This window comes from Pagrus major, chromosome 20, assembly GCF_040436345.1.
Source record: "Pagrus major chromosome 20, Pma_NU_1.0".
Classification (NCBI taxonomy): Eukaryota; Metazoa; Chordata; class Actinopteri; order Spariformes; family Sparidae; genus Pagrus; species Pagrus major.
In genome coordinates, this window is record NC_133234.1 from 13,552,314 (window position 1) to 13,575,400 (window position 23,087).

Below are 23,087 nucleotides of genomic sequence, written 5' to 3' on the forward strand. Positions count from 1 at the left end.
AAACTCTGGTCAACATCAGATTTAAAAAAGAAATGTGTTAAAGTGATGTCATAGCTTTCATCTTCAATCATAATACTGCATATCTAAGGTCTCAACGTTTAGGGATCTGGAAGCACATTGATTTTTAGACAAAATGGCAGTCAGGACCATAGATATTGACAGTAACATTATCAGGACCTGACATTTTTTAACAAGTATGCAAATACTCTCCCTTTACACCTGCAAAAATTGTTGGTTCTAAAGCACTTACAGTTTTTCCTGGTGATTTCAGTCTTACTACAACTCTTTTTGTTAATTAACTCAATTACAGTTAAACAGAACATTGTTTCTTCTTGATAAATGTTATCTCAGACAATCAGTGGTACAGAAAAGTCATTCCTTACAATGAAATACACATTACCAGTACAAGTGAAGAAAATGTAAAACTGTTACAAAACTGAAACAATTAAAAATGTCAGCCACAACGTCAACAAATCTGAAGGACCAGTAAGACCACACTGACTTGAAATGAAACAACACAAATGGCTCATGTCATCATGATAGTTTTCTACTCTTCTGGAACAGCTAGGCTAAATTAAACATAGTAATTAAACTGCCTACCAAGTCTGTGCATTTTAAGATTAAAAATAGATCTGCATATTTACATATGTATGTGCACAGCATCTTTTCCAGCAAAATAATATTGCATGTTTATTGCATATGTGAATGTGTTATTCATTTAAAATCTTTTTTGCTCAACCAATAACATTTTATTTTTTTAATGTGAGGATGACAATCTGAGCAACAAAATTGTCTACCAAGAGATTGCTTATATAGAATTATTGAGGGAAACTGTATATTTTAACCATTGTCACATTTTTTAAAGATTAACCAACAGATTGCATTTTGTCATTTGGATATTTTTCTAAAACTGTTTTTCATTTAAACCAAAAAAAAAAAAAAAATGAAGAAAATATATTAAAACAAACATCAAAAGTGAAGAAGAAGCAAAACAAATATTTAGAAAAGCTTATCATTGTTTGTTTGACTGGGTCGTCTCACATGTTCAATCAATTTATTTGTTGTAATATAGACCGTGTTGTATGCCAACGTGCAAGCTTTAAAGGTTAGTAAATTTACACTGACTGTTAGTAAAGTGCATTTGTTTTAACAGTGTAATCAATTATGTAGTCATTCATATCTGACCTCACAGGCTTTTTTGTACTTAGTTTATCGTTATTTTTAAGTAACATTCTAGATATATTTTGTTTAGATTTCTTTGAAAAATTGCAGGCCTACAAGTATATATTTAATTTACATAACTGTCCAGAGAAGCATTTTTTCAAAGTTTTACTAAGTCGTTTACGATTGGTAAATAAAAATCAACTGAGAATGCGAAGCACTAAATTGCGCTCCTTTTCCAAAGACTGTTTGGGAAACAAAACACAGTTAGCATGTTGCTAGCCAGGCAGCTATACTTGTGAGTTGAACAATGTTAACAATTTCCCATAGTTTCAAATGCTATATACACACTACATGTGGTACTGTGGAATCAACTGGGTTGACAAAGTCTATGTGCCAGAGTGACACTCCAACATTATATGACATGAGGTCATTCGGTGTTGCTTACAGCCAGCATTGCTATGAGCAAGCTAGCTTGTTTGAAAACTAATGCACTTAAATATTTATGGATATATAAAAAAAACTTCAGCTTACTGTTCACCAACTGACTGAAAACACCTTGAATGCTCAAGTTCCTAGGCATTATATAACATTTTGTCGGACCCACAACCATTGGTGTGATCTATTGGCTAAGGCCAATAGTAAGTTACAAGCATATGCTAGTTTAGCTTAGCTACCTTTATCGATGACATGATTCCTGTCTTGGACACTGCAATGGCAGTGGTCTCCAATTCACTCCAACTAACCTTATCCTGCCCATTACGATTGTTATAATTGCATATGAGATGGTAAGGATAAGTATATATTAATGTATTAGACAACATGCTTGTAACTGTCAAAGAAAAGTGACTGAATCGACCTTTACACCTGTACACTGTAAGATAACAATTTCATACATGCGGCCCTAACAGCTTTGTAATAAAACAAACTTCAATTTGTAAAAGTCGTGTCAGGCTGCACAATTTGAGATAGCTCTTCTGGTACAATACTTTTAATTTATTCAGTATCTTTTATTCAAGCTAAGGTTTTTGTTTTATTTTTTTGTTTCACATTTGACATCGCTTAGCTTTGCTGTGTAAACTATCAACATAAAGTGTCCAATGATGTCACAATGGTAAGATACAAAATTAAGTGTTAACACTGAGACTTAAAGAAGCCGAGTCTGTTTTCTTCAGAGAGAAGTAACAAAATGATGTCTACACTGTACATACATCAATATTCACAAACGACAGAAAGTAGAAACCTATTCAACATCAATATAATCTATAAATGTATTTTTGTCTTTGGCTAAATGAACTGACGTATCTGGTTTCATGGTCATTTCTCTGGACAGTGTTGTGAGCTCGGTTTTGTTTGGTCCAGAACATTTAAAAATGGATGTACATCTACACACTTAATTCTAAGTTTTAAAATGTAACTGTGCACATGTTTTCATTATAATTTTTTAACCTCTCACATTATTTCATTTACTAACTAATCCAAATATTTAATTTTACACTTCTAATAATTTAAATTAACTTTGTATCTTTAAAGCTAGAATTTTTACTTGACCCCATCAGCTAACCTGATGCATGCATCATAAACAATTAGATTCAAAAGACAAGAGGTCATTCTTTCTACATTCAAGTTCATTTTATGTTATTGCTATTGTTTTTGCTCAGTGTACGATCCAAATGGAGGCTTCAGTGTGATTAGTCCATAGCTAATCCACTGCATCTCTTATCATCCAATCATGAACATCCTTTCTTCTACAAAATGGAGGGGATGGGGGAACGACAGCGGCGCAGTGGTCCTGGGGCCTCATAGGTTTCAAAGGGTGGGCTAGTGATAGGAGCGAGCCGCAGTGATGACCCAGCCATTCCCGATATGTTATTGAGACTGCGAGATTTCTCGTAGCCAGTTGCTTTAAGAATATAATTTTAACCATCAATCGATTATATTAATGTTATTGTTTTGATATATTATGCAAATAAAAGAAAAGAAAATCATAGTTGAAATGTTTTGGCATGTTATGACATTTTTTTTTTTCATTTTCAGGTGATTTATTATGAAGGTTACATAGAATTGAAACATGAACATGAGGTTTAAGATGTTAAGAAGAAATCGAAATGAAGAGAGAAAAAAATGAAGGATAACAAATTGAAAAAGTTACCAAATCATAAAGACATATAAAGGACAGACGGAGACAGACACAGACAAGACAGACAGGACAAAACAAGAAAATGCGAGTTATGATATGTATTTTTTTTATATAAAACAGAAAAATAAAAGATTCTTAGATATTCAGAAATGTAACACCTGTCGTAAGCCCATTGAATAAAGCACTCAACATTTTATCATGTGAAGCGTAATGTGCAATGTTCAGGTGCTTCAGACAAGTGTTTGGCCAAAACTATACATTTTTACACAATTATACAGTAGTAGATACTCAGTAATCACTGATACAGTGTAGGAGTTGACCCATTGAAGTTTTAGGGTGAAAAAGCTTCAAAATATACCACTAATATAGTGATGTAGAACAATTGATTGCATCACATTATGCTCATAAACAGTCAACATAATATTTTGGTTCCTGTAAACTTCAAATGGTCAACACAAAAAGTCCTCCCTGCAACATTTTAAACCGTTCCTATCCCCCGGTAATCGCATCCTGTAATGGAGATCAGTCCACATTTTGTTTACAGTGGGAAAGAATACATGGCAAAAAAGCAAGATATATTGACAAAGTCCACAAGAGACTCTGAAGTATATAATGCAAGGTGCTTGCACCACTGAAGGTATGCATAACCAATCTATCTATGAAGTAACAAATTGGCCTTTGTGTCCTTTCCCACTGTATTATCGGTGTGTAACAAAGCATGCAGACGTTGGATTCCCCCTGTAGGAAGCAGCCACAGAGAAGGTAGTGCTGTGCTGACAGAGTGTTGTTGCATCAAGTGAAGTGAAACACCATTGGTAGGTAGCAGTTAATCTGCCCTAACAATGGCGGACCCATGATGGGTGGAGTTTAACAGTTTTGTAGGAATGTTTTACATTAGCCGAAATTTTAAGGTAATGCAACAAAACTACTGCTAACAGAGTTAAAAATGACCAAGGTAAAATTGTATGTTTTTGTGAAACTCCAACCATCACAAGGCCACAGTCAGACAACAAAGAACACCCATTGGTACAGTATGACGCCCTTTGTGCCTTCCTGTTAAGATGGAAAAATACGGAATAACTCCACCACTCTGTCGTACGCATCAATTGAGCCAACCATAAATAAAAGTCCTTTTTTATTCTGACTCGCTCAGGGGCATTAGTTGGATGGCAACTCGGTAAAATATTGATGATGCTTTCTAAGGCAACATCTCACACAAAGATTTCGGGCTAGCTGTCTGGCGAATCTGTTGTGTTTCTTCATTCTCAAGTTCAGTTTCAAAAGTATTTTGCTCAAATCAAACCAATCAAGACACATTTTTAGGTTGTATCAAATGGCAGCAATATTTGAAATTATTTGAATACAACGGAATGGATGAAAAAAAAAAACCTGATTGCAGTCTGCAACAATGCTTGCTATGGAAAGCAGACAAAAGATTGCTTAAAGCGAGAGGTGGCTATCGTTAATCTTAGTCTATCATTATCCAATAAACTCTTCACCTGACCAAACTGAATAGCTAATTAACATTATAATCTTAATATTTTCATGAAATCAAACCCTGTTTTTGACACTTAGTTGTCAGGATTTTTTTCTCAATAGCCATTAAATTTGTTTATATTCAGTGATTACCTCTCTATATAGTATTTTCCATTATTAGTGGCGGACTCCGCCATCACCGTGCTGGATTCAGCAGGATACAACTTAAATTCATATAAATTACTTTTTATTAAATGTGCAACTGGCATAAACCAAAAAGCTAATGTGTCATATAATTTCATTCAGTAGTTATAGTGAAGCTTTTATGAAATGGATCCTGTTTCTGTTCAAGTAAGTTAAACTGTGAAATTAGTAGTACTGTATATTAATTCAACTGCATTGGTCCCAACAGCACGTATGAGAATGCACTGATATTATGCTACAAGTTGTATTTAGGTAAATATTACTTGACTGCTTTACTTGGGTGCTATGTCTGACTAACAATGACGAATGCCCTACAGATTTTTGAAGTACGCATTATACCAGTTCACAAGGGCAATGTTGGGAAGCCCATATATGAATTTAGAATAAAAGGTTTTGATTCTGCTGGGAAATTCCACCGGATCTAATCCTGGTGAAAAAATCAGCATGCAGCATGCAAAGAGAGAAGAGAAAGAATGAGAGGAAGAAAACACACTCTTCGTTGGCTCATTTGCGTTGAACAAGTGTCCCTTAGTCTGAAATAAGAGGATTTTAAACACTTGTCAAGTGTGATACAAGTAAAAAAAAAAATTTGATTGAATGAAGGTGAAACTGATGAAGAATAACGTAAAAAGGGTAGTTAAGTAGTTCTGATGATTTTATGTAAGTTGTCGGTTTTCTGGCTGTTTTGCAACCAAAAGCTGATCGGCACATTAGTTTGGTTTGCTGCTGTATAAAAGTATTGCGTGGTAAAGTTCAAGACAAGGAACGGTTTCACAAATTAAAATAAAACATGCTTATAATGTTAATCATGTCTCAGCCACTGCAGTCTGTCACGGTCTGCTAGCTACCTCACTGCTAAGTACTGTATTTACAACATCAACAGGGGTTTGGAGCTCTGGGATTGTCTATCAGGGGAAATGATGAGTCTGGCTGTCATTGTACTTGTGATGACATAATTCCTTCCCAAAGTCACACTTAATTTACACTGTGGAGGGAATACGTACCTACCTACAGTCAGACTTTAGTTACACTTGCACTGCAGTGGCGGCCTGGGGATGGGATGAAGAATGAGTGTTAATCACAGAATGAGGAGGTTGTGGAGAGGGAACAGAGAGAGGAAGAACTGCAAATATTCTGACCAGGAAATAATCATCTTAAACTAAATAGACTGAAATGAAATAATAGGCTTAATCACTCTTTTATTTATGTACGTAGTCAGGCAGAGAACTACTTGACTGCCACTATTACCTAATGCACATATGTCCTACAATTTCATGCTCGCCTGCTGTGAATACACAGAATTTGCTGACTGTTCAGATGCTATTCCGGGCATGGCCACATACTGTATCATGCTTACATGGGATCAATTGCCTGTTGAAAGATGGTATCATCTCCTGTTACCCTTAATTACATGTATGGATCCCTTTATGACCATTACTGAAGCCACAATGTGTCCATACAGTACACACAGTACCTTGGATGTCTTTTGGGGAAACTAGATGACATGAAACTGTATCCTGCATCCTCTTGTTAGCTGTATGTAGGTCACATACATCTATATAAGTCATCTCTAATCATTAAGCTTAAATCCATTTAATATTTTATATATACTTCTCATACATATGCATAAATACTTATCATATGTATAGACACACAGTCTGTACACATCGTGTGTTATTTCTTTTATAAGGTAAAAATCTGGCTCAGATAGAAAGAATATTTGCAGAGTTGTGATGAGGCAACATTGTACGACATACAGTGGTATTTTTACACACATTTGAACATGCATGACAATGTAGGACAGGACTGTTTACGACTACAAGAGAACAATGACAAACAGGGGGACACTGACAAGTGTTGCCACATAAACACAATTTCACAAATGACTTGTAGGAGTCTATTTAGAATTGGTATATTGTATTTGATTGTAGCCTGTTGAACTGAGAAATTGGCCGCTAAAATAAATTTGCTTGAGAACAGGCAGGAACAAGGACATGAATATTATAAAAAACTTTGGTCTTGAAGATAATTTAAGAGAAATCTATCCTAATTGATTTGATAATTATGATTGGTAAATGATAATGGTAAATAAGGGTGGGATGAAATGTAGATGAGGAGCGAAAACACCCTTCTAAATAAAACATATTGTTTGTAAGTAGATTTATGTCTATTGTATAATATGTGTTTACACCTCAAAAATGTGTACAATTGCAAAAATGAATTTCTTTCTGTTTACAAATAGTTAAAATGGTTCAACAAACAACATATTCCCCATTTCTGGCTCAAAAATACAATAAAAATACTCATATTATGGGTTTGGTTAATTTTGCTAATAATTCATTAGCTTTTTTCCAAGTAAGTCCTTGAGAATGTTCTGAACCAGTGAGATTTGTGCCATTTTTACCTTATCTAATTTCACTGTTTTGTTTCCAATTTCTAAAATCATTCCAATTAACAGAAGACAGATTGTAGGTGATGGTACAACTCAAAGGAAAACACAGGAAGAACATAGGGGAAGTCAAAACATCAAACTACAAAACACAGTTGTACAAAACTCAAAGACATTAAAAAAAACAAACCATAATCACAACAGCAACATATGTGAATTCAAAGTAAATATACCTTAATCCTATTCACATTGAAAAGATAAAGCATTCACAATACGACACATGAACACAAATCAACAAAATCACGACATAATACTCCACAAAAATACTTAATGAAAGATGAACACCCCGTGTTAGAAACACAGGAAATAAATAAGCACAAAAAACCCAAGAAATTAAATAAAAAACAACAACTACACATACAGTGAGAACTGAAAGGAGAGAGACAGAGAGTGAGACCAAGTGAGACCCTTGAAGGTCTAGCGGAGTGATTGGGAGTGGGCAATCAAAGGGGTGATTGACCGTTTGACCTTGGAGAGACATGCATATTGCAGGAATCGCAGGAAGTTAAATGGCCAACAATCAAAGAGAAGAAACTAAAAAAGCTAATAAAATAAGTTGGCAAAGACATCTTATGCGTATATCTATGAAATAAATCACAACTGAAGCACACAAGAATGAGTTTTAGACAGCATGAGAATCCCTCTTTAAAAACAAGACGGAGAGCGTTCTTTATCAGCGGAGAACAGGGACATCAGCGTCTAATAATTTTCTTGCACTGTTTGTCTTCCCCTAAATCATCATCTTTTGAAGGTAGTCATCTATTTATTTACATATAAACTGGGCGGGAGATGGGCTACAGCCTGGACAGGTCATAAGTCTTTCACAGGGCTATAAAATGCTTCAGAATCAGGGGCCTTATTACAGAAACTTCCTATAAAGATCTAAAATACCATTTTATCTCAGTTTAGGATGATAACCTGTTAGCTTTAAATTTCCCACACCATATATTAATGGATATATATGCCTCCGTCTCATCTAAGATTAACACCAATATTGTCTTGCCCATTATAGCAAGCTAGCTAACCAGTGAAAAGATAAGTAAGACAGCCGTCGTCATGGATACAGGCAGTGTAATAGGCATGACAGGACGAGTGCAGATTGAAGAATCGAGTTTATAGTTGTAGTGAGGATTTCTGAAGTTATGATACGAGGTCTGAGATAGGATAGGAATCAGCCATGAGTTGAGCTTGATTTTTCAAAGTTAGGACAGGATGGGCAGTTAGGAACCGTTTCTGTAATGAGCCCACAGGGTTCAGAGTTGGCAACACAGATCAAATTTCTCTTCTATTTACCATAAGCCTCAAATAGAGTTTGTTTTTCCAGTGCACAAGGCTCAACAAATGAATACATACTAACTAAGGACCATTACAAATCCCCAACCTAAATATATAAATTATTGCTATAACTTTCCTGTAAAAAGGCCAAACCCTGAAGCATCACCCTAATGACTTTAGCACTTATTTCTTCAATAGACTCCTGATTTGCTTTAAAGAGGGATTTTTATAGCACCTAAATTGCAGTTTATACATAAGAACCATCGAAACTGAAGCAATGTCAGGGACCTGTAAGTGAAGGGCATGGACAGCTCAAGGCTTGCTTACCTTAGACAGCATGTAGCCACTTTTCAATCAAACTTGTCATAGCGTTTGTCTGTCTGTTTGGTCAGTAAGTGTTTCAGTCACTGAGTGCAGATTATAATCCTTTTGATTTCTATCCAGGTCTCCACAGTACAAATACAAAAGGTCCTGAACTTTGGACTACACTAGGCACTGAAAGCACAGATACATGGTCTAGGGAGTAGTATTTCAGATCCATTACACGCTCACAACACAGTATTTTGTGAAGAGGTATTGTGATAACCGGCTTGGTTTACATTGCACAATAAAAGTTGAGAATGTTTGCTTGTTTTCAGCGTGGCATGTTTCAAGATGTACTATCCCTTGACCCAGATGGCTCCACTGACCCCAGTGACCTTGGGCCTTGGAAAGATGATTGTCGCACAGCACTGCACTCAGTCTCACAAGTGTGTGAGGCTATCAAGGCTGGCCAATTGATTTTACATGAAATACAGGATATGTACATGTAAGTACGCACATATTTGAGCCTGAAAGTGCCATTAAAGGTTCAGTTAATGCCTGAAGAGTTTGTGAATTTAACCTGCGCATGAGTACATGTACATATCAAATAAATGTATACGAATATTAAAAAAAGAGGGTATTTTTCAAGGTAAAACCTTTTCTATATTGCAGTGTGTGCTATTGTTTGCCAAGGTGGAGGCCCGTGGGGTAGGGAGTAACACGAATAAACACAGTAGAAGGGAAAAACAAAATTAAGCCGCACACGACAGCACAAACACAACACTCAGACGGCATTGAGAGGACAGAGACACAGTGTATAACACGTAAGAATGAAAAAGCCCACATACACACGCGTGATATGACACAACCTGAAGAGAGAGACAACAACAACACAGAGGCACATCAGACAACAACGTGACCCACTGTTCCCGTTCAATCTTCTGCAGTGTATGTTTTATTAGTTATTGACACAGGACACGACAACTGGGTTATTTTTTCACTCGAGCTGCTGGATGTGTTTGCACATGTGCGCGCCCACACGGACGCGCTCTTGCACTCATGTAAGCAAGATTTAAGCTCTCACACAGACACACACACACACACACACACACACACACACACACACACACACACACACACACACACATATTTGTGCATACTACTTGTTATGGGTGTATATCACAGTGCAATCCCATTTTCTTTCCAAAGATTTTTTTTTTCACAAGTTGTACATGAGTTCACAAAATTGATATTCAAGTAAGATATTGGGCTGAGGTTAGGTTTGATTGGGTAAAATACAGATGCTGAGCCCTAAAATGTCATTTGCCACCCAAACTGTAACATTCAGATTTAAGTACGACCTAACCTTAGCTCAACCATTTACCTCAATCTCTTGAATCTGTAATATTTAGTAGAATTGAGCACACTTGACACACTTTCAGGCACAGAGAAGACTCCTCACAGGTGACACTTACAACTCCACGGAACATGTAGACAAAACACTGTGGAAATGGTTGTGTATCTGTGGTTCAAAGTCATGCACAGTGTGTGTGCAGCTGTGTTAAAGTGGCTGCTGTATTGGTGTAGTTATGTGGTGGTTTGTGCACCTGCAAAACATGCTATGTCATGGAGAGCCAGATCAAAATTTCTGTAGGTTTTCACTCAACTACGGGCTCCTTTATTGTTTTTACTTTTTGTTAGTGTTACCTCTGGGCTATGGTTTGATCCAGGATGAGGTGGAGTTTGCATTGAGGTCCTGCTGTAACAGAGACCCTTCCATCTTATACCAATCCTCAGTCAGAGGGGAGTCTGGGCTGGGTGCCAGGGCTGCTGCCTCTAGTTTGTTGTCAACAGGGGGGTGTTGAAAGTTTGGAGGGAGTGTGAGGGAGTGTTTTGGTGCAGGTTGGCGGCAGTGGTGGTGGTTGGATTGCAGTAGTAAATGAATCAAGGTGTCAGGTTTTCATGAGCACGAAGATAATGCACATGGGGTAAAAATAAATAAATAAATAAATAAATAAAGGGGAGGGAGGGTTATGGTGTAGCACAAAGGAAAAGAAAGGGGAAAAATGAGGGCATGGGGTTAAAGATGGGGCAGAGGAGGAAAGAGGTTAGGAGGGTAAATGTGAGGCAGGTTAGGGAAGGAGAGTCAGGGAGGGGGAGAAGGGAGGGAGCAAAAATAAAAGGAGGAGGCAAGGCAAGAGAGAGAGAAACAGAGAGGGAGAAACAGAAGTGACGAGAAGTAAATTAATGCATGGTCAACTGTCTGAGTCCAGAAGACAGAGAAAGACAGAGATCATTAATGAGCATGAATGAATGTGACATCATGGGACACAGAACAAAATTCACAGACACCGTGGAAAGATGGGAGACGAAGAGGAAGAGAGAGAAAAAGAAAAAGGAGAGAAGTAGAGGGACAGAAAACCTTGTCTGACAGAGGAAATTAAAACATGATACCAAGCGGTGATGGAAACACAGAAAACATGAATGTGAAGAGGTGGAAACAAACAGAGCAGAGCAGAAGAGCTAAGTGTGTGTGCGTGTTGTAGCTGTATGACTGTATATGTGTGTATGTCTTGCTGCTAGCTGTGATTGGAGCCTTTGATCTGTAGTTGAGGCTTCCAAAGTCATGTTCATGAGTCAGTTTGATTAATCCAACCCACCTTTCCTAAATGTCCGGATCGGATCTTATGTACATACGGTACCTATGTGTACTTATCTGCATCGGCTGCACACTGGATGTACGTAATATATATGTCCACAGTATGTTATGCCTGGCATCTTGCTGTGTGGATCTGTTTACATAAGAGGTGCGTGTTTATGTATCCGTCTCCTGGTGTGAAACGTACCTTTCCGCACATTCCCATCTGTGGCACGGAATTCCCTGGTGTTGAGCAGGAAGCAGGCACGGTCCTGCTGGTAGCGTTCCCGGGTAGGCCCCCGCCCAATAGGGCTCCTCTCGTCTGGACTCAGCACCTGGTCGATGGTGGGGCAGTCCTCGTTAGCCAGGGCGGCCGAGGCTGCATCACCGTTCTGCTTGGAATCTGGAGGGAAGGTGGATGCAAAGCAAGGGGGAACCACATACAGGAGGATTATTATTATCTTCTTTTGCAAAAACACTTTCAGAACCTTTTTTTTGTTGATCAAGTTTGAGAAAATAAAGTAATTTTGCAGATTGGCATTTTGAGCTCTAAACAGTTGACAAAGTATGAAAACACATTGCAAAATTATGATGCTGTTATAATGAAAAGGAGTAAATCCCGCACACTTCTGAACTCTGCGTTGATCATTTTTTAATAAATCAATCAGTGCAGAGGTGAAACATGTTAGTGGGAATAAAGCAATTGGTGTGTGTGATCACTACCACTCAAGATTATAATACTGCAAAATAATCTAACACAGTACCATAAAATCGAACAAACCTTTGCATTATCGATTAATCTGCATATAATTTTTTATGATGATTCATTTATATCATGTTCACTACATTTCCCAGAGTCCAAAGTGTGAGTTGAAATCAGTAAATGTTAGACATGTTTGCTTGAAAAGACAAGCAATGACATAGTAGTTAGCAAATAGATAATAACTGCCAATTAATTTTCTTTCTCTTCTAACTTGGCATTATTTTTTAATTTTAAAGACCAAGTAATCAATCAAGAAAGTAAGCATTACATTTATATACTAGGGATGGGATGATATAAGATTTTATTGGGGATCAGAATAAGAACAGTTGATCGTGATGAATATCCTCACATTAGTGGCTTTAAAACGCTCAATATCTGTATTTTGGCTGGGATAATTGTGAAATGAAATTTTCCTATCGCCCCATGCCTATTGTATACACAGTGGGCCTGAGCATTGGTAAACTGTGAAGTCAGAGGACTGCCTTGGAAAGCTGTCAAGCATGTTGAGTGGAAACTAATGTTCATTGATGATTTGGAATCACTGCTGTTGTGTTCGCCCACACATTCGCTGAGGCCGTATGTTAAAATATGTTACCAAGCGAGTGTGTTGTTCTGTGTTGTGTTGGAGCATGTGGTGATGATGATACTGCGATGCAGACTTGGAGCCAGTTGTCAAAATTTTGACTAATACAACTTCCTGCTGAAAGATCTACTGACACAACCTACAAGAAACCCTTTCAGACTGGAAGGAAGCCAAGCAGACGGGATGTAGTGAAAGCACTGATGAAACCAATATTTTCTGGCTCACTGATGACTAAGGCAGTAAAGTAATGCATTAAAGGTGCATTATTGTTGCATGTGACTGACGCACTGATGTTTCAGCATGTAAAGAGCAAACAAAGAGCCCAATTACCTCTCCTGATTTTACTGCTAATGCCAGAGAGAAAAAATGTGGAGTCAGCCCAAATTGAGATGCATTAAGCCGTTTTAATAGATAATTGACTTCGTTTTCCCTCCATGGTGTTTGTTTTGAACTGACAGATGGGTGCCTTAAGGCAACCATGGACCTACCAGTTGATCATAAATTACACATGAGTTCTGATGGGCCAGTGATTTCTCCAGGGTGGATCCAGAATCAACTATGCATCACTTCTTGATAGTGCTCCCACTTCTTTCTCTTGACACTTTGCACTCTAATCCTCCACCAGACCTCTGAAATTATCACTGTGCAAGCCTTAAATGACCAAAAAATGGTCATATTTCCAGGTGGCATGCTGGTCAGTTTTACTCAGTTTACTTTGAGTGCTCAAGCTATACAATACAACTTGAACATCACTCTCCACTAAACAGACACATTTGACACTCTTTTATGTGTTTTTTGGTTTTAAAAAAACAAATCTCTCACCTCGGTTAATCTCTATAATCTCTTCTTGGGCGAGAGGACAGTCACCCCCCATGCCTCCAGACCCCATCACTCCACCCAGGACATTTCCCAACAGCCTTTGCGGTGACGCGGTTGCCATAGCCAGGGCATCTGGCTTGCAGTAGTTGGGGGACCCTGGTTGAGGCGCTCTGGGGATATGTTTGTTCTTCTTTTTGGGCAGCTTTTGCTTAGCCATGGCCAGAGAGTAGTACATGCCGAAGTTGTTGACAATTACAGGTACAGGCATAGCAATGGTCAGCACACCAGCCAAGGCACACAATGCGCCCACCAGCATCCCTGACCACGTCTCTGGATACATATCTCCATAGCCCAGCGTGGTCATGGTCACAACAGCCCACCAAAATCCAATGGGAATGTTCTTGAAGTTGGTGTGGGCGCTGGCAGTTGGGTCATCTGGGTCGGCGCCAATTCGTTCAGCATAGTAGATCATAGTGGCAAAGATGAGGACACCAAGGGCCAAGAAGATGATGAGCAGGAGGAATTCATTGGTGCTGGCACGCAGGGTGTGGCCGAGGACACGGAGACCCACAAAGTGGCGGGTCAGCTTGAAGATTCGGAGGATACGGACGAATCGGACAACACGGAGGAACCCCAGGACATCCTTGGCAGCTTTGGAGGAGAGACCACTCAGGCCCACCTCCAGATAGAAGGGCAGGATGGCGACAAAGTCGATGATGTTGAGGGTGCTTTTGAAGAACTCCAACTTGTCTGGGCAGAAGGTGACTCGCAGCAGGACCTCGATGGTGAACCAGATGACGCACACGCCCTCCACGTACGTCAACCAGCTGTCGGTCACCACCTCGTATACAATCTCGTCATGGGTGACGTTGCCCACCGTGACGCTCTCTGTCTTGTTGAGAATGGTGTTGAAGGCCTCATGCGTCTCCATGCAGAAAGTGGAGATGGAGATGAGGATGAAGAATAGGGAGCCAAATGCCACATACTGGAGGAAAGGAAGAAACCAGAAAAAGAAAGCAAGGGAAGGACAAAGAGTCAGTTGCAAATCAATAAAATTCAGCAGAGCAAAGAGAAGATAAAAAGCATTTGAAAAAAAAGAGCATTGGTGAAGTTTGTAAACTCGAGCCAAAAAACAACATATGTGTGCAAGACCTGACTACACAAATAAGTGCTAAACGCGAAGCAATGTATGGAGACTACAACTCATTCTGCATCGGTCACATATTGACATCGTCATAAGAAAAATTATGGAAAAATTCGGAAATGGACACCCAAACATAATGTGTATAAGTTTAAATACAAAAAACAAAGAAAAACCTGTATTACAACGGATCAGCCCGGAAAAAACCTTGGCACAATTTGACCCGTTGTGACCAAAGTCCAAAGATAATCAGACTCATTAGGCCTGATCAAATTATATGTGACAGTCATAAATGATTGTGATGAACAATGAAGCCATAAAAATAGATGTGCTGTCAGTATCATGTCATATCATACGCTCTCAGGAAATGATGACTTACAGAGATTATAAATTGATTAAATTATTAATAGTACTCAACCTATATTGTCAGACTCTATTATTTTGTTCAAAACAAAAGGTTTTGTTTTACATTGTTAATATGCTAAGATTGGATTTAAAACATACTCATTTAAAACAAATAAAAAATAAACTGGTCACACACTTTTAGGGTTTGGATAGGTAAACCTGAGATTCAGTCTCTTACTAGCAAAATAGTCTGACCCCTTATGGTCCTCAAAACCACTGACGACAAGACATATAAAGAAAAATTCCTAAGTAAAGGAGATAAAATTACAATGTGTTACTGCAATCCTGAATCCAAAACAGAAAAAAGGAAAACTGGTTGAAAATGAAACTTCTAACTTATTTGTGGCACATAAAAAGAAAGAAAAGCTGATCAATAATTAACTGATAATCTGTGGGCTATGGCTGCGTAAACAAGTGAGTAATCCCACACTTCAATCCCACAGCTCACTGCGTGTTCTGTGTTATAAGTGTCAAAACATTAGTTTAGTGCAACTGATGAACTGAACTGCAGTCTTCCAGCAAACATATATTTGTTTACAGTTGTAGAGAATGATGTCAGACCCTGCAACCAAACACTTATCATATCAGTTATTTTGAAATTATTTTTAATATTTAGAAAGCCAGTAGCTCAGAGAAAAAAACCTCCTGCCCCTTCATTCGACTCAATGGTCTGACTATGTTGCAGGTGTAGCGCTACCCATCACTTCATCATCACATCATTTAGCCTGCCTGAGTTGCCTGTTCAAATTAGACTTAAAATTTTGATGAAAAGGTTTTATGGACTTTTTCTTGTTGTTCTTCTTCTTCCAGTTGGAAGCAAACTTATAGATTGATCCATAATATTAAGGCTGTATATAAATCAACTGTACAAATGCAGTGTGCATCCTGGTCTTCTGAAACCTCTTTCACACTGGACAAAAAAAATCCTAACACCCACAAACAACTGGCTTTTGTCTACAATACTGTACATTTAAAAACCCTCCATACACGCGCTTATATTAGTGTAAAATGGTGCAATAACAGATTCCCCTGTTTGTGCAAGTGGACACAACAATAATTTTCTGTCAAAAATATTAAAGGGGATCTGTGGGCAGTCGTTAGTTTATGTGAGCTGACTCCATTTCTTAACTAACGTTAGCTACTTTTGCTCTCTGTTAGCTGAGCTGAGAGAGGCGCCGAGACGAAGCACTCGAGAATGTTCATGAAGTCACATCATTGGAACTGTCACGGAAAATCTGACCCGAGTCCTTTACAAAGACATCCATAGTCAAGCCTCTATCCCCTTCCACATACTGGAAGTATTGTTCAAGTAGCCTTTCTACAAGTGGCATCCTCTCTATACTACAATGTCTTACAGCTCCATGTTTGGTTCTTCACTTTGTCCACGGGGTAAATTTCTTGGACAGAAAGCAAAAAATAAGCCAAGGTATAACAGTGTTCCACCACAGAGATCTGTTGTTTTCTCAATGAGTTTATTTTAGCTTTTTCGACCCTCAAAGGCAATTTTCCTAACATTGGCCATCTGTGTGATCTGCAAGCTTCCTGTATATGTACCCAAGCTTCTTATTCTACTGTAGCCCATTCAGTTGTCACTGAATCAATGACAGTAGCGTGACAACACCAGTGTGTGCGTGGCCACTGCACAATCTTTCCTTGTTGCGATGCATTCCTACAAGCCCTGCAGTGTATTTATAGATGCAGTATACTTTGTGCTTTATCAAATAAATAATAAAACACAGACATGGCCTGAAGAGCCAAAGAGAAAGGTAATTCATACTTGAGTGGAGCCCATATATATAAGAAGCCTGAGTGCCCTCAGTGTATTGTGCGTGTGACCATGTATTTTTCGACATTATGCACTTATGCAATATCAAGTGCAACATACTTATAAGAGGCGGCCTTATAACTAAGCAAACGGAGGGAACCAGTTTCAGTTATTTTTCTTGAAAGGTCTCGCTTCTCTCGCCCAGCTTTTCTTTGAATTGGAAATTGGATGAGAGCCTACACATATTTTCTCCAAGTGCCTTCATGACGGAAACAGACTAAGCAGAGGACTTAAGACTGAGCCGCTGTATTTATTGAGGAGATTAGCTGACAACCATTTAGCCAAAGAAGTGACCTTCCAGGAAAGTCATTGATGTAGTAGAAGTCAACATCCAATCTGTAGTTTGAGTTGTTCAATTCGCAATGATGGTTACGTTAGGAGGTTATTTTGCATCAGACGTGATGTTTTTTAAGGATACACTCTCATAGTTTGACAAGTAAGATTATCACGTTTGTTCCAGGTTTTCTATCTTTTGTCTTTCTCGCAACCCCTCTACCCAACCAACCCCCCTCTATGCACACACACTCTCTCTCTCCGGCCTTTTTTCCTCTCCTTCTCCATCTCTTCTCGCTACCTCTTTTCTCCACAGCTATGTTTCTCGCTAGTTGGTGTCTGACCTACTTTCTCAGATTGCTGCAGTGCTCTCCCCCTCTGTATCGTGAAAAACACACACACACACACAGAGGTTCTCAATCACTCTCCTACCTCTACCCCCATATCAGCTCCCGTGTCCCAGGGAGGCAGGATAGCACCAGCGGGACCCGCTCAGGATGCTTCCTCATTGGCTGAGCACCAGAAAACCTTCACATGGGCAAATCAGGGCAACGAGGAGAATTTTGCCCTGAAGTTTTATGCACTTGTGTTTTTATGTCATTGTTGCCATTCCTCCCTACGACGACATTAATGATGTTAGTAATATTGTAACTGCTAGACTGAGGAAATGAGGCTGAAACGCGTGAGATCCGTCCGCAAAGTGAGTTTTTTCCTCGCGCTGCAGTGCTTTTCGACCTGACAAATGCGATCATTACACACTCATACAGTACACAACAGAAAATAGTGGCAAAACTGCAGTAACATTGTATCTTCTATGTAGGCTACGCAGGTGGAGACACAGGAGGGGGCGGACAGGTGGGAGGGAGACCAGACGATGTGGATCCATGCGTAGAGAAGCACAGAAGGAAGAAGTTGAAGCAATCCAGAAGAAAGGACAGAGCACGATGAAAGTGAGAGGAGGTGAGGACCGAATGCCAAAATAGTGAGCCAACGCTGCCAAAAGTATCCTGAGCTAAGCTTTGCTACAATAAGCTGAGGTAGCTCATCGTTCCGGTGATCCCGAAGTGATGTGACTGTGTCGTGCAAGGAGAGGACTTTTAAAAAGACAAGGAAGAGGACAGAAAGCACAAAAAAAGAGAGTGAGAGTGGGAAGAATAGAAAAAGGGGAAAAGCTCTCAGAAGACTGAAGGCTAATTGTAAATGACAGGCCTGAGCCATGAAAGCAACTTCTGTCAACCAGAGGGACAAAGGGAGCTCTGTCTTATTTTTCCTACATGTTAGAAAATGGAAAATACATGAAAATGTTAGAATCTTGTCCACAGAACATCAAAATGAGGACTCAAGATGTAATATAATGTCAAATACAGCCATCTAATGACACTAAACACTGTTGTAAGGTCCCAACACAGAAGAGGTTGCAGGCGATGTGATGGACTCAAACAGCTACAGTGGAGAAATGTCGGTTTGCCAAATTTCTCCACTTAGTAGTAGTAAACAATAGTTTTGTTTTGGCTAAGCTGACACTTTAAATAGACCACATAATAGATACTGTCAAAACAATGTTCATTTTTCACCAAATGTAGCTCTGCAGATTATTCATAAGGCTCATCATTTACTGAAAAATACTTTGTAAACAGAGCAGTTTGAAATACACTCACTGTAATGCAATCAAATACACCAGCACTGCCATAAATTCTGCCTTTACAAATCTAATATTGTCAACTTTTAGGTGTTCATTTAACCACGTTTGTTAGTGAGGTTGTAGTTTGTAGAGGTCTTAAACTGGGCTGCATCATATTAAGAGGTGTTTCTACGATCAATATGGTTTTATCAGGGCCATTACCAATACCAATTATTAGTCCTCAAGGAGGCCAATAACTGATAATTGGAACAGATTTACATTTGCAGTAAAAGTAAAAACCTTAGTGTCAAAATTTAGAATAACCAGTGATACTAAGTACAATTTACTCAAGTACAACTTCAGTACAATTATGAGATATTTTACTAAAAATCCCATTTTCTGCTACTTACCACTCCACTCCACTACATATATATTTGATTACTTTAATAACTAGTTACTTTGCAGATTGCGATTATTCAGTGTTGATAGGCTGTTACTTGTGATGTGAGTAGTGACAACAGACAGAGAGAAGATGCCGCATCAGAGCCAAGTGCATTTTTAAATTAATTTAGCAGTAATCAGACAAAAAAGGGGGGAAAAAACACACCTTTCTGACAGTGTCAACAAAAACTTAAACAATCAAAGATCTTTTGAAGTAGAATTCATGGCAGAACTGCTGTATTGGATTAAATGACATTGTAAGGATGAACCTAATGAAGTGGTCCTTGAATGTGTCACTGAATTTGTCCCCAGCATGCATGCAGTAGTTGTTAGTTTTTTGTTTCCTGCTGCAAAATAATACTCATCCTCTTGATCTTGCAACCAAGACAGCTCCAGGTAATAGAAAGTAAAAAGAAAACTAAAAGAAATAAAAGAGAAAACACAAATCCGCTATTGATATGCAGCTCACTAAATAAACTAAATAAATAAATAAACACTACAGTTTTGATCAGATCCTCATCCAGACCATTGTATCATTTTTTACTCAGACATTCCTGAATTAACATACTCCCACACCAAAACAATATTTTCTAAGCATTCTGTCTTTTCTCGTCTCGCCGGTACAGTATGAATACAGAGAAGGCACCAGAGGTTTGTGATTCAACTGCCAAGCCTCTCCTGATTTGCAGATTCGCCCACTTTCTCTAAATTAAACTTTGGTGTCGGGTGGGAAATCTTGCGCACGAGGGAAATAAGACGCCTGTGTTTCAATCTCACAACCTGAGACTCGTCGGTGAGGAAAGACTCACCGATGAGCCTTTTCATGGAAATCATAACACATGCAGGTCTGAGGAGAAATTAACACTGGGTCGCATGGTAACATGGTAGCATGCTAAGTGCAGCTTTAACCTATTCTACTGTGCTGTAATTAATTGAGCCACGCAATAGTTAAAAGCCACAGTACAATATTGCTGCTGATTAAACAAAGGCTCATTCATGGTTGCAGTAATTAAATCATACAGTATTTCAAGATGGCAGAGCACAGTGGATTACACTGTAGATCTGAACATCAAATCAATATTGATCAATCCATCACAGCAGCCAGTCCTCTTTAAATATGCAGCAGCAGCATGTCAGGCTCAGATCTGTTGTTGGGTGTGAGGAGTGAGAGAGAAGCACTCCAGCGGCTTTAACACGGGGCTGGGTAGTATGTTGTATTGTTATCGTGATATGGCTTAATTGTTGTCTTTTTCCTGGTTTTAAAGGCTGTATTACCGTAAAGTGATGTCATTTTCTGAACTTACCAGACTGTTGTACTTTAACCACATAGTCATTACATCCAAATAACTGATTAGGGATACAAATTTTAAGCAGTTTCTATGATTGATACTCAGCTGCCTTAACAATCAATTATTGGTCTTAATCTATGTTCGATGCAAAATCAGCAAAGGCATTATTAGGGGTGAAAAGAACAAATAAAGTAAACACAAGTTACTTAAATGATAAACTAAATAACACAAAATAATGACTTTAATTTAACTGCAGCGCTCCTGTTTTTTTGCTATTCAACACCTGTCCCAACAAAATCCAACCCATACCGAGGCTACTAAATGGCTCATGTAATCATATTAGTTTGTGTAGGATGGCTATTTGTATTTTTAAATGACAAATTACTTGTATTTTAATTAAATACGTTTTCTCATACCAGTATTTTGCATATTATTTAGATATATTTGATAAGCAAGTATTGGTAATTTTTTAATTTTTTACCTTTATTCACCAAAGTTGTGCATACACATATAGACAATATGAACATACGAACAAATACAGAAACCTGAAGGACATAGATAGGTAACAATAAAAGGTATTTGTAATGTGAAACAAGATACTTTATGATGTAACTGTGCCCATCTGTTGGTAAAAACGTTTTTTAAGCGATTTCAGCGATTAATCAATTAATTATGAATCATTAACATCCCTATTACTGATCATTTTATAACTTTATATGCAAAATCTTCATAAAAAACCTCATTATGTTAATATTTTGTGAAATTGTCAACCGTCCCTATAATCACTACAGTATTGTTGCAATATCAATATGGAGATATTTGGTCAAAAACATTGTGATCTTTGATTTTGTTGCTCATTTATTGAGTGCTTTTAAGGAGATTATCCGAAAAATTATCAAATTATCCGAATATAGTCTTGGATATTATTTGAAGGCCTAAATGGCTCAGGCCTTACAGCAGTTGCTGTCTCCATTGTAAAACAAACCCCACTGCCGATGAAAATCTCTCTACATGACTCAGGCAGAAATGTTCTCAGACGAGGTAACGTATTAAAGTTTTAATGATGTTATGTTTAGTCATGTTTGCGGCTAGAGCGAGAACGGTACTGGCCCTTCACAGATATGCTGATATCTGCATATATTTTGTCCGATAATTCATGACTTCCTTCCTCACTCTGAAAGATATAGCAACAAGCAACTATATGAAATGCACAGATTTCTCTTGGTTGTACTCTTGGTTTATTTGGACACAGCTCAACAAAATATATAACAAAGGTCTTTTTTTAGACATTTTAAAGTGGAAAAGTTTCATATTATATCTTAAAAACTATTCATCAGACCTGCATGTAGCACACAGGTGTGTGTGAGTCTTTGTGTACACTACATGTGCCTCTGTATGCATGTGTTGGCGTAAACGCCTGGCATAAGTGTGCGAGTGTGTGCGGACATGACTCAGAATGTGAGCGAGACAAACAGCCTATGGGCACGGGAGGTGTGTGTGCACACTCGCTGATCGCAGATAGTGAGCGGTAGCTACACGAGCACTGCATCGAGGCGATGGAGAGGGGCGAGCGGAGAGACGGAGAGAAAGAAAGAGGTGGAGGAAGATGATAAAAGGAGGAATAGCGTTCTGTCACTTCACACTTATTTATCTCCTCGGGCACTTTCTCCCTCCATCCCTCTCCTCGCTGCAACATGGAGTAAACATGTACGTGTGTGTGCGTGTGTAAACGCTCCGAATACACACGATTCAGAGGAACGCTGTAATATTGGTGTGAAGCTTAATGCGTTGAATTCCCTACAGTAAAGCTACCATGTGTGACACCTGCAGCCCGATGACCTTCAAGGCCCAATAGAGTCTCCCTCGCTCTCTAGACTGAAATTAGATTTGGAAAGATCATCAACATAAATTTAAAAGAGCGGGAGTCAGAGATGAGGAGAGAGAAAGTGAGAGAGAGAAGCAGATGAGAAAGAGCACGAGAGAGAGAGAGAGAGAGAGCAACTGTGAAAGGAAGTTGATGATAGAGAGCGTTGATTGTGTTTCGATGGATGAATGGAGAGGAGAGAGTGAAGGAATGGAGTGAAGGGAGATGAAAAGATGAGCGGAGGAGAGTAGACAATGACGTGAATCTCGCCAATCAAGGGGAGAGAGCAGGGCACCGGAGAGTGAGGGTGCAATAAAGAGATAGGGAGGAAGAAGAAAGGAGGAGGTGTTGGGAGAGCACGAATGTAAGTGATATAACCAAGGAGAGATTGTCGGGGCTGATATTAGCCCTACAGGC

The 23,087-nt window shown here is 38.7% G+C and overlaps 1 protein-coding gene across 4 annotated transcripts in view; it reads right to left on the bottom strand.

The window, feature by feature from the left end:
• Positions 1 to 2,909: 2,909 nt before the first annotated feature.
• LOC141015725 (voltage-gated potassium channel KCNC1-like) overlaps positions 2,910 to 23,087 on the bottom strand; it is a 33,966-nt gene continuing 13,788 nt past the window's right edge. Inside the window, exons 2-5 of one of the 4 annotated variants that reach the window (XM_073489893.1) lie at positions 13,907 to 14,796; positions 12,952 to 12,977; positions 10,386 to 10,400; positions 2,910 to 3,064 (exon numbers count right to left, since the gene is read on the bottom strand). In XM_073489893.1, the coding sequence (XP_073345994.1) occupies positions 2,910 to 3,064; positions 10,386 to 10,400; positions 12,952 to 12,977; positions 13,907 to 14,796 (1,086 nt within the window). Of the gene's footprint in view, positions 3,065 to 9,856; positions 9,878 to 10,385; positions 10,401 to 10,722; positions 10,839 to 11,854; positions 12,050 to 12,951; positions 12,978 to 13,814; positions 14,797 to 23,087 lie in introns of those variants that run through there. The other 3 variants (XM_073489889.1, XM_073489890.1, XM_073489892.1) reach the window with 3 other exon arrangements.